The sequence below is a fragment of the Phyllostomus hastatus genome, unplaced genomic scaffold (assembly GCF_019186645.2).
Source record: "Phyllostomus hastatus isolate PE091 unplaced genomic scaffold, TTU_PhHast_1.1 phas_scaffold_216, whole genome shotgun sequence".
Classification (NCBI taxonomy): domain Eukaryota; kingdom Metazoa; phylum Chordata; class Mammalia; order Chiroptera; family Phyllostomidae; genus Phyllostomus; species Phyllostomus hastatus.
Window position 1 is genome coordinate 984,703 of NW_025334018.1, and position 12,999 is coordinate 997,701.

A 12,999-nucleotide genomic window follows, 5' to 3' on the forward strand; every position below is an offset into this window, starting at 1 on the left:
TCTCACAGGCTCCCTGACAGGGGATTAAACCTACAACCTAGGAATGTGAGCTGACTGATAATGGAATCTGCAATCTTTTGGTTATAGGACAACTTCCCAAACAACTGAATCACAGTAGCCAGGGACAGTACCAACTCTTTCATTTTAGATTTGGAACAATGGTGATTTGACTATTCCTAATTTCCTGTTTAACTCCTTTTCTGATTTAATTTTATCATCAGAGAAGGTGGAGGAAAAAACTGTATTAAAACCTATCATTAAGCCCTGACTGGTGTGGTTCAGTGGGTTGGGCATCATCCCACAGACCAAAGGGTCACTGGTTCAATTCCCAGTCAGGGCACATGCCTGGGTTTCAGGCCAGGTCCCTGGTTAGGAGCATGTGACAGGCAACCACACACTGACGTTTCTTTCTCCTTCTCTTTCTCCTTCCCTTTCCCTCTCTCTGAAAATAAATAAATACAATCTTCTTTAGAAAATCTGTCATTAAGTCAATAAAATGTTGAACTGCATTATATCCTATGCATCCTAAGACAATATAAAATTTTAATTTATGTAAGTATAAATTAAAAAACATATATACAGATAAACACATATTTTAAATATTAGATATGTCCATCTTCTGTCCTTACATAGTAGAGATGCATGCGGAAAATAAAATTTCTTTTTCAAGTCTAGGGAAACCCAAACTCTGTTAACAGAGAGGAGCTTTGTTGATATACAACATATACAAAATGTCATCTATTTTATTTTGAATTGTCACTTCAGTCATTTATTGCCATTTAACTTTTCCCATGTTCAAGAGTAATCCCAGTATTAGATGCTTTGCTTCCTGAAAGCAGAGACTCTCTTGAACCTCACAGTGTCCCCATAGCATTCAGTGAAATGCCTTAACAATGCCAGACGCAAAAAATATCTTTTGGTTTAATTTGGAACACTGCCTATGTTAAAATAACCACTGTATATTTTTTCTAATGTAGTTTATGTTAAGTGCTTTAAGTTCCAGGCAGGAAACAGACTAACTTTTGTTATAATTTTGAAAATATCAAGCAATCAAAAGTATCGAATATTTTTAATTACTCTTATTTTGAAATAATTAAGAATCATTTTGAAAATTACCAAGACTCTGATTTATTTACGACCTTATAATTCTATGACTATGATTTACTGGCATGTACTTCCACTATTATAGTTTTAGTTGTTGCTTTTTTCTGTTCTTCATCTAACTCGAGAGTGTTTTTTTTAAATCCTGCTTTAATTTAGAATTTAGATTTTCCCAGAGATAGTTACATGAAAGAAATCATAAGATATCTATCTAACTCCTTTTTCATTTTCCATCTTTTCCCTCCTAGTAATTCATCAATATTACCAGCTGGCTAGTAGAAAAGGCCAGTATAGTGTGACAGGCCTCAAACCACAATACCAAATTTAGGTTAAATGCCCAGAATGTAGTTTATAACATCAAGACTATTGCCCTATGGATGACATTCCCCATCTCCCACCTTTAGTCAGAACCTTTAAATCATTATATCAATTCCAAAATGACATACCAGGGGGGCTGTGCTTCTCTCTACCTTGCTGTTTGAGATATTCTGGATGTGGAAAGAGACAATTGTTTCAACCTGGCCCTTCAATACCGCTTCCGCAGCTCTGCAAAGACAGAAAGGCACACACAGAGGTTTGTTTCTAGTTCACTTACTCTAAGTCCAAAGCACTTTCGCCCCATACTGAACTTGTAAGAGGGAGGAAGGAGAAGTATAGAGAACCACCAGAAATGTTGAAGAGAGCAACAGAAATAGGTTATCATTATACAAGGGGGGACCCCAAAAAACCCTGCAATTTATTTATTAAAAAGTATGTATTTTTTCTTACATTTTAAACTTTGGTCACCTTCAAAGTACTCTCCATTTGATGCAATACACCTATCAAGACTTTCTTCCTTTTTGGATTTGTCGATTTTGATCCCTTAAGGTGCTTCTGCCATTTTTTGTTTCACCTCAGCAAAATGTTTCCCTTTGAGGACTTTTTCATTGGGGGAAAAAAAAAAGTTGCTTGGGGCAAGGTGAGATCAGGTGAATAAGAAGGGTGGGGCACAGGGGTCATACCCTGTTGGTCAAAAACTGCTGAACACTCAGTGCAGTGTGGGCAGGGACGGCAGGTGTGCTCATAAATTTCCCATCATGAAGTGGGCAAAGGTGTTAAAAGAGCCTTCAAAAAAAATTCACTGAAGCCTAATATAGCCACTCACAATGCCACCAGCTGGTGCACTGATACAGAAAGGTTCCTAGAACACTCATCTACTGGGGGGAATCCTGTACTACAAGGGGCATGGCCTCTAGAAGATAATTTGTTTTGGGGGAGCCCCCCCTCATATTTCTACCATTTACCATTAAACTTCTTGAAACTAAAAGATAGCCATTAGCAAATCTCAAAAGAGACAAAAAAAATCCAAGATTTTCTACCTCAAACCAGTACACTGTGGTGGGTATTTTATAGAAAAGCCTAGTTCGAAATTGGCGGCTGAACTATAACCTGGAAAAGACAGCTAACGTCAAACCAGGGCGCGAAGAGAACCACCAATGGTATATTGCCGCTTTGTTCAAAGGGGACCAATCCCCAGCTCCCACGAAGAGAGCCAAGATAAAACCCTGCCATATTCCCTGCTTGGGGTGACTTCCCCGGCATCACTGTGTGAACTGGAGAACCTCGCCTAGGTGCGCAAACCTCAATAAAGCTCTATACTGCCTAACTTTGTGGCTGATTGGCATTTATTCCTCAACGGAGCCTAAGAAAACCTTTCACTCATAACACCTAATGATACTAAGGCTGTCAAAATTCACTTTGTACATTAATTTTAAAATCTTAATTGAAAAGAAAGTCAGAAAACTGTATGTAGGCTATTTTTACATTTTTAATAAATAAATAAGTAAAAATCCATTGTCCATCCATCCACCAGAAACACATGTACCAAAATGTTCAGAGTAGTTATCTTGATGAATTCCAGAGATATTTTTCTTTTTAGTTACTTACATTTTTTAATTATTCCAAAATAGACATGTATTTATTACATCATTTAAAAAAAAGAATAGGAAGGTATAAAAAAGTATATGGCATAATCAATCCCTTTTGTGTTTAAAAAGGTATATATGTATATTTGCATAAGCACAAAATATTTCTGGAAGGAAAGCCAAGGAAGTTATCATTGTGGCTGCCTCTGTGAAGCAGGGCTGGGGAGGTTTTATATTTTATTTGACCTCTTTCTGTGCTGTTAACTTAAGTGTGGGGGATGGGGGGAGAAAAGGATCAATAAGAACTTAGGTGCCCAAATGTGCAAGCCAAGTCAACAGCAAGACACAGCCATCAACTTACTTATTGGCCATCTCAGTAGAAAACACATACACCACTTTGGCTGGAGTCTTCTGAGCAGGTGTGGGCTCTGGGACAGTAGTCTGGCCATGGGAGGGGGTAGAAGACCTGGGAGCCGTAGCATTTGACGGGGTCATCGAGTGTGGTGTGTGTTGTGAATCCTGGGACTTTATATGGTCAGCAGAATTACATTCTGAAAGAATGAAAAGACTCATGTCATAGAAGGAATAAAACTCTCTTCTGCCAGCATATACAAATTCCTAACACAAACCCACCTTGAGAATTTTAAGGAGGAAGTACCTTGCTAAGAGAAAACCTCTTTTACTCATAAAAAACGGAAATAGGCTTCTCTCTAAATGACTAATTATAAAACATTCTCCCCCCATCTCCTCTACCATACATCCTTCAGATAGTAGCATAAATGTCTCTTCTTCCCAGAAACCTCTTTGGAACCTCTTGAACTGGACCAGATACCCCTGCTAGTTGAACCCAGAGCCCCTAATTTCTCTTATTTTAGCATTTAGCATTTTATAAATGTTATCGAGATTGTTTAATGGTCTGTCTAGGTGCACTCAAATCCTTCAGGAGAGCAACTGTATCTGTCTTCCTGGCCATGGCACCACCCACACCCAGCACAGTGCTGGCACTACTAACAGGCTTCCCACAAACACCTGAGGGAGGAAGGAAAGACAGCTAAATATTCACCCAGGCTTTCATTTCTAATTTGGGTTTGAGAATCACACTTCCACTTCTTGAATACTAACTTCATGTTCTGACCTGCAGTTAAAGACTTTTTCTAAAACCAGTAGAAAAAAGGCCGAAAACCACAGCCACTGGTTCCATATTTTTGCTGGATTGCTCCATTTTTGTGCCTACCTGATCTCTATCACATGTAGCCACTCACTCACTGAGATCAGGTGTGACAAACTTAGACTAGTGCCAGGACTTCCCCTTGTGCCTACAACTCTGGCAAAGTGGCAACCAGACAGCACAAAACCCACGTTTTGGAGAATTAGTCTGATGGAGAAGAAAAGGAAAGGCTAGAAAAACTGCTCCAGTGTGGGCCACTTGCATTGACTAACTGGAGCTACTGGCTTGATACTGAAGCACATCCATCAGAACATGGTTAGGGTCATGGAACATGTGACCATAAACCCCCAAAACCTGCACATCCTTCAGGGCAAGAATTCCTCAATTAGGTGGTTCCAAACTATTCTTCAGTATAGGAAAATGGGAAGAAGCAGTTCCATCTTAAACTGCAAACTCCTGAATCTGACACCTACTCTCCTCACTTGGCTATTAGGTTCTCCAACATCCACCAATGTCAGAGGCCTTCCCTCAGGAATACCTATATCCCTCTGAGTCTCAAAGATCTTATAGACATACCTTTAATGTCAGAGTCATCGTTTGGAGTCTCAGGATCTCTCTGATCAAAGGAGTCGGCGGAAATACTTCGCTCCCTTTTCCCCTTGCCCTTGGCAACATTTCCAGCCCCATTCTTCAGCCCCATGCTCCCACCTGGGCCAGGGAGCGCTTTAGGGGTATGGCCCCCACTCTTGGAGTCACAGGGGGATGGCTGGGATTGGCTGGCTGAGCCCCCCTGTTTACCCTGATTGGAGAATTTGGAATCCAGCTGGGGGTTTCCAGATGGGGACATCACTGTAGGGGGACGAACCATCACCTCCTGCTTTGACTTAGGGCTACTAAAAGAGACAAATAACAAAGGGAGATCAGACACTGGATATAGCTGGTCATCACAAATTAGGGGGAAGCAGAAGCAGTGCGGTGATTACTTGAAGCCTCAGTACCCACTCCACGTTTCACCTTAGCAACTTGCTTGTTCTCTACACCCCTGCTCCCATCTCAGAGAGAAGGACCAAACAGAATGGCCTGCCACAGGGGGACCCATCTCTAGGGCTTCTGTCAATAAAGGACAATGGTACACAGAGTCTTACACTAAGACTAGTGCAGAGTAAACAAATAGGCATCATGAAGATCAAAATACTACCCAGCCCCGAACCCCCGGCAGCTGATGACATGGGACAGCTGTAACGGGAGTCCAGCTTCCCTGCTGGAAAATACAAGCAGGTCCAGAAGAGTGTGGAAATCCTCTGTGACTGCCAGGTTAGGAAAACCCTCCAGATCTCAACCCCCACCTCACCAATAAGCAGCATCACACAGAGCAAATACACTAACCCCTACCCCCAGGGAACTAGGAAAAATTCTTGTAAAATGTCAGTTTAAGTGCTATGGACCAAAGGAAAAAGCTTCACAGTCCAGGGGCCATTGTTTTAGTTCAGGGACCTTAGTTCTCCTCACGATCCCAGGCCTCAGTTCCCTCATTTACCAAGTTGAGCACATTGTACTGAGTAGTCTTTAAGGTTCTTTTATTTGTGCTTTGGTGAGGAGAGAGTGGTAAGGAGAAGAGGTCAAGGGATGACGGACAAAAGAATAGCAAAGAAAAACTTTGAACATAAATGTTGCCTGTTTACTATCCTATTACTGTTTACTTATCTATTTTCTCCTACTTTCCCCATTTGGTTTCATTTACTTCTAGTTCTACACATTGGTCCCCCTACACATCCCCAAGTGGTCATAGGCACAGCTCTTGCCCTTACCTCTGTGTGTTTCCTGACGGAGAGTTCCTCACTTTTGGGTTACTGGAATGCATTGATTGAAATCCTGAGCCTGCAGTCACGAACAGGGACAGGCTCCCCGAGTTCGTCTCGGGCTACAGCAGAAATGGATACTGCGGGCAGTGGCAGCGGCCCACTGCTTGCTGGGTGTGTCCCTTAGTGCTGGCCACCTGTATGCCTTTTTCCTCTTTGTTTTCCTCTGCTGTGGAAATGGGTCCTTTCCCCTTGCAGCTCCAGCATTCTCTGGGTGTGTGCCTCCTGCTGCCAAAGGAAAATCTCGCATCTCCAGGGCACACTGTATGAACAGTCCACCCAGAAAAGAATTGGGCAAAAACACAGAGACATAGAATACCCTTAGAACAGGATCAAGGTTAAAGCACTAGCCAACTCGACAACACAGCAGCTAGATCATTCCTCAGCTTCCATCAGGGTTAAAGGACAGGGTGATGTTCATATTCTGGCCAAAAGGCTCTGGTACTAAAGCAGCTGAAGAATGGCTAAGACTTTCTGCCAAGCATACCAGCCTCCCACCCAAGCATCATGTAGCAGGCATTTGCAAGCAGATATGAGAAAAACATTTTTATCTTGAGCCACATATTCTCTATTACACTTCTCTACTTCCGAATACAAAACCCTCAAAAACTTGAGTTTTTACTTTTTCAAAACAATGCTTTGAAAACCATGGGTTCTCCAAATCCATAGCAACTCTCTGGTGTTTCACCTTTGATGACAAACAATGCAACCGAAATGGAACAAACCCATCCCAACTTCAAACCATGAAACAAATTAATCTATGCTTATATTCTTAGAGCCTTAGGGTGGGGAGACGTTAAAAGAGATATTTCTGAAATCAACTATAGAGCCAATACTAAATACATCAGTTATTTTCTCTGATTTCCATGATCTTTCTGTTAAGTTATGTCAAGCACACGTCTTGTGTTCTCACTGCTTAATGACAGGGATTGCAGGCATGGGTAAGCATGGGAATGATCCATAATGCTGAAGGTAAAAGAACACCTTTGTAGGCTATGATATTTTAGAACCAATTTGCAAGGCTAATTTAAAGTATGAAGGTCAAGAAAATATTCCTATGAAGGTCAAGAAAATATTCCCAAACATAGGCAGAGTACAAACGAGAAAGCCCTTCATTTAGGGAAAAGATGGTCTCTGTGTAACCACTGTTCCTTTACCCCCCCTCCCTGCCTTCTGATATTTCACCAGTGGTGTATAGGACTAAAGAAAAAGGATATTAAATACAGGATAATGGCTAAACAATCAAGGGAGTTAGAAGTAACTCAGGTGTTACAGCTTACATATACTTTGGGAGACTTAAGAGCTGGACTAAAATTGGGAAGATTAGTTATATTTGAGGTTTTGGCACTGTGTATGGTTACTGTCAAGTGTGATGTGTCTACTTCTTCATTTAGAAATGTGCAATAGTTCCAGCTATTTTACCTGAGACACTGTGAAAGTAATATATGGAAGTTCTGAGGCACACAATTACATTCTTTTCTTTTTACATGAATAAAATGCTATGAAATATTTCTATGTTGACCTTAGGGAGAAAGTATCTCCCAAAACATTTTGGTCTTAATTATATTTAAGGTTGTATTTTTATCCCCTACCACCTTCCGCATTCCCCACCCCCCTCAGATTAGATTATAAAATTGATTGTGGTGGTCAAGTTTGACATACACAATCATAAACCATTTTGTAACTTCTCACTAAATCACTGGTAAAACAGACATAGCAAATGCATCTTGAATGGAGAAAGCCATCAGAAAACATTTACCTCAAGAAAAAAAAAGCTGTTACCACCTATATAGTCCCTTTCTGTAACTTCTTCTGGTACTTTCTGTCTGCATCATACATTCTAGCACTCAATCATATGTTGCATTGAATAGTTTTATGTGTATACTGTACAAACACTATGTTCTTTGAAGAAAAAACCTTGTTTTAAAGTTCTTTGATTTTTTAAAAGTACATTTTATTGACTATGCTGTTACAGTTGTCTCATTTTTTTCTCCTCCCCTTTATTTCCCTCCACCCTGCACCACCACTTCTGCACCAGCATTCCCCCAACTAAGTTCATGTCCATGGGTCATACATATAAGTTCTTTGGCTTCTACATTTCCTATACTATTCTTAACCTCCCCCTGTCTATTTTGTCCCTACCATTTATGTTCTTTATTCTCTGTAACTTAACCCCTACCCTCGCCCGCACCCTGCTGATAACCATCCATGTGATCTCCATTTCTGTGATTCTGTTCCAAAACACTTTTATTTTCAAAGTGACCTGGCTCTTTGCCCTAAGTCATCTTCTTACCATTACGTTATGGGTGGAGAGACCCACAGAAGGCTGAAACAAGCATGTTGGTTCACCTAGTGATGGGAAAACACAGGTGTTTCAACCCCTAATCCATGGGAGTAGTTGAAATGTCACCACAGCTTTAGCCTTCCTGACACTTAAAACAACTAAACAAAAAATCTGCCAAGTATCTTATCACATAGTTCTAAAGAATAAAATTAGGCTCTTCAGCTCCTACATTTGCAGGTTGGTGCTCAACTGTTTACTTTTAAGGACTGGAAAAAATCTTTAAAAAAATGGTTAATAGCCAGAGAAAGATTACTTTTCCCAATGTAACTGAATCTCCTAACTCCTTAGATCTACATATACGTACTCCTCTTTTCTTCTTAAAAAATACTCCTGGCTGGCATAGCTCAGTGGATTGAGCGCGGGCTGCGAACCAAAGTGTTGCAGGTTCAATTCCCAGCCAGGGTACGTGCCTAGGTTGTGGGCAATAACCCCCAGCAACCGCACATTGATGTTTCTCTCTCTCTATCTCCCTCCCTGTCCTCTGTAAAAAAAAAGTAAATAAATAAAATCTTTAAAAAAAATACTTAAAACACTTAGTATGTGTCAGTCATTCTTCCAAGCATTGTCCATATATATTCACTCATTCACAATCACCCCAGAAGTCCCTGCTATTCCTATTTCACAGATGAAAAGATTCACTCTCTTAGTTTCCAAAATGGCACACTTTCCTAGGCTTCCGCCTACCACTCCAGTCCTTTTTTGCTTCCTTTGCTGGCCGCTTCTCTATGCAATTTCTTCAGTTTAAAGTTCCCCAGGACTCTACCCTGGGTCCTCTTCTCTTCTCATTCTGTCAGTTCTCACCATGCCAACAACCCCATTCTTATATCTCCGCCTGTAGGCCTACACACGCAACTACAATCTGGCATCACCCTCAACATCTCAAAGTTAACAAGATCAAAAACTGAGTCTTCTTCTCTATCTAACCTCCCTCCCAAAAACATTTTTCCCTTGATATTTCACATTTTAGTAAATGGCACCTTCATCCACCCACCTGTCAGTAATGTGGGGTTCATTCTTGACACCTTTCTCCCTTACTCCAACCTAAATACTAAGTTTGAATATTTTTGCTGAATTAAGTCTCAGCCTCAGTTGTTTGTTCTTCAGAGAGAAAGGATACCTGAAAGCCACTGATCTGCATGAAATTCTCCATTATACTCTTTTCAGAGCATCCTATGTTCTTTTACCTTTGCAACATTTTCCATGTTTTGTAATTATGTGCTACATTCATCTCTCTCACTAGGCTCCATGAAGGAAAGGACCAAGACTGGTATGTTCATCCCTGTAACCCCAGCATGTACCATAGTATCTGGCACATGGTATTTGCTCAGAAAATATTTGCTGAATAAAAATGGAAAATTTCCCCCAAGATCATTTTTCTAAGTCAGGCATGGTTTCTAGTGTTATCATCCATCAGGCTACTCACCAAACCCCCCAGGGTCACGATACTGCAGTGCTCATCCTGGAGATGAGAAGTTGGAGAAGTCCAGGAACCCCTGGCTCAAAGATGACCCTCCTCTGGATGAGAATAAAGTAAAGAAGAAAAATTCCTAAGTGGATTTAATTGCTACTGAATATCCAAAGAGAAGGACAGGTTCTCTATTTAATCTAGAATATGAGTTTAAGAGGAAGTTGTCATCTCTCATGTAAACAGAATGAATATAAAGGATATATTACCCAATCAGTAAATATTTCAAGGCCCTGTGACTTTCCCTCCTTCCCAACTGCACACTGTATTTTCAAAGACTAGAGAAATAGTAAGTACTTACTTCTTGTAAGTACTGACTTCTACTTTTTAAATTTCTGGGCATTTAGTAGAAAAAAGAACTATTTTTGCTTCTGCACATTCCTTATTAATATAGAGAATTGAGAACTAACTGTAAAAGTGAGACTAAATTCCAGACACACTTTTGAATTCAGAAAGTGAATACCATTCACAGCTCCTCCCTACTCTCAACTGTAACTCTGCATGGTGAGCATTCAGCAAGAAGATTTATTTTCATATAACCTTTTGGGGAAGATAGGGCTGAACAACTGGGCCACATGATTTCCTTTGCTTGAATGCCTACTGTGTGCAAAATGCTATCCTAAGTTGAGCTATATAAGTCAATAAAAGACTGAAGTTCTAGTCAAGTAAAACAATGTCCAACAAGAGTCCTTGTAAATTAGAATTGTATCACTGAGCCTCTCCCTTTGCCCAGAATGTATAGTTGTCAAATTGCAAGGAAGAAACAAGTTCTAGAGTATTCTATGGCCAAATTATTTAGGAAACGTTAAAAGAAGGTTCTACAAGGTTGCCCAAATAAATTTACAAATTAATCTAACCAATGCCAGAATCACCTCTATGGTTCCAATTTCAACTCTTCCAATGATGCTTTCCCACTTTCCTGCTCTAAAAAGTCAAGTTTATTACAACTATGTCATATTTAACAATTTTTCTAGGCTATGACCATTGCTCCATAAAAGGCATAGCATCAAACTTATAATGTGGAACTAAAAGGCCTCAGGATTTCATTCCTCGCTCATTCTTACCTTCTGACATGCCAAATACTAAAAGGCTTGCTCTCAGAAAAAGTACACAATAGAAAGAACCAATCTTTCCCCAACATGTGGTGGAAAAAAAAAACAACTATATAATTGGCATGTACAGAAAACGTTGGTACAAACAAAACACTACTTTGTTCTCATATTCACAGGGTAAAAGTGTATATCTACCATCCTTAAAGCTAACAAACTTTAAGCAAGCATATAAAAATGTGTATCAAGCTAAAGCACTGACAAAATGTAAGCATTCAAAAATGAATTTCAACTACCATCATTTAGAGTAATAGCTCCTCAAAGTAAAATTTCAGCACAAATGCTTTTTTTAAAATAAAATTCTCTTTGAGTCCCAGCTACCCCCAAGAATGTTCTCCATGGCCCCACAGTCTTGTATACACAACACTATTATAACACTGATAAAATGTATCCCTCTGATGTGCAGGCAGGGAGCCCCTGGGGAAAAAGTTCATCATCTCAGCACCTCACAACCCCCAACAGAAACTCAATAAACGCAGCTAGATAAGTCAGGCTGACCTAAATGCAGGTGGATCCATGTAGAATAATGACCTGGGGCTTGCACATTGCTACATTGCCTCACAGTCACACCAACCAATTATGACTTGACACATACCTGTTTAGCTCCTCACCACCTGCCTTTTCCTATGAGGTGCATTATTGCACAAGGCCCTGGTCACAGAAAAGTATAAGGTAACTGCACTGACAGTTCTGCCTGGCATTTCAGATGACCTCTGCCTTGGGAACTGCTATAATAATAAACACATGCAGTTTTAACTTACAAGAGACTCTACAGAAAAATACACAAAAAATACAACACACTCAGACTAAATCCCAGAAGTAATAGGCTTATCATTAGGCTCTTTACCTTTCGAGAGGTCCAATTTGCTATCTCTTCTACATTGGGACAAAGGAACTTTTCCAGGAATGATCTCCACCTCCCACACAGATGGGAAGTTTTAGGTCAAAGTGGAGTAACACCAGTTAGTCCCACATTTAGTCCTACAGGGATGAGAAGAATGGAAAATTTCATACTCCAATTCACAACAATTGCAAAAAAAACACAAAACCATAAAACAAAAAAACACCACACACCAATTCCCCAAAGCACTGAGAACAAAACAATATTTGGAATGATTAGGAAGGTCTAGGTCAGGGGTGTCAAATTCATTTTCACCGGGGGCCACATCCTTCAAAGGCAATAATTTTAGGACTGTATAAATGTAACTACTCCTTAACTATTAAGGAGTTGAAATTACATTCGGCCCTTTGAAGGCAACTGTGAGGCTGATGTGGCCCCCTGTGAAAATGAGTTTGACACCCCTGGTCTAGGTCAAAAATAGGAAAGGAAGGCAAACCACTAAAATTCAAAATGCAAACTGGAGCACTACAGCCCAAATCCATCCCAATCAAGACTTGGGAAGTTTAGAAACAGCAAAATCCACCAGATACAAAAGCCTCATTCTTGTTGTTTTTGACTTTCTCCACAACCAAAACCAGTCACCACTGGTTGCAAAGTGGCCTTTTATTTCATATCTTTTCTATGCCCTTTCTTTTAGCATGGAGGAGATGCTGAGAAAATATTAAAAAGCATAAAATGCAAGTGGCCATAAGATAACTTAACTTTCAAAAATCAGTTGATCTAGACAGGAATTTTTCACCTGGGATCTACTACTTCAAGGGATCTGTGAAGAGACTTGCAGGTGGAGGGGAGCTGTGAACTTGCTGAGGAAAACTTTCATCTTCATAGTCACCAACCTCTAAGTAAAACTTAGCACTGCCTTTAAATGTGAACATAGGTGACAACTGGTGTTCGTAGTATTAGCGATCCTGTGACTATGACACAAAAGAAACCACAAAGACACTTTCACATCACATTACAGTTGTTGCACATATGGCCACATAGTATTTACACTCATGACTACTTCAAAATTATAGTATCATTAGACTTGCTGCTACTTTTTGCTATTTACTGTTATAAAGAAGCATATAAATGACTGTGTCACACCTATTTAACATTTCATCTGTAATTCTATTTTATGCATTTAAAAAGACATAATTATCAGAAGG

General features: G+C 40.0%; 1 protein-coding gene across 7 annotated transcripts in view; it reads right to left on the reverse strand.

Annotated features, from left to right (window-relative positions):
• Positions 1-12,999, reverse strand: part of BCL9 (BCL9 transcription coactivator) — a 90,951-nt gene that overhangs the window by 8,932 nt on the left and 69,020 nt on the right. For 4 of the 7 annotated variants that reach the window (XM_045816496.1, XM_045816495.1, XM_045816499.1 and 1 more), the window contains 6 exons: positions 11,798-11,931; positions 9,800-9,891; positions 5,982-6,294; positions 4,750-5,066; positions 3,367-3,556; positions 1,548-1,647 (listed from right to left, as the gene is read on the reverse strand). In XM_045816496.1, the coding sequence (XP_045672452.1) occupies positions 1,548-1,647; positions 3,367-3,556; positions 4,750-5,066; positions 5,982-6,034 (660 nt within the window). In that variant the 5' untranslated portion in view covers positions 6,035-6,294; positions 9,800-9,891; positions 11,798-11,931. The remainder of the gene's footprint in view (positions 1-1,547; positions 1,648-3,366; positions 3,557-4,749; positions 5,067-5,981; positions 6,295-9,799; positions 9,892-11,797; positions 11,932-12,999) is intronic. The other 3 variants (XM_045816498.1, XM_045816497.1, XM_045816500.1) reach the window with 2 other exon arrangements.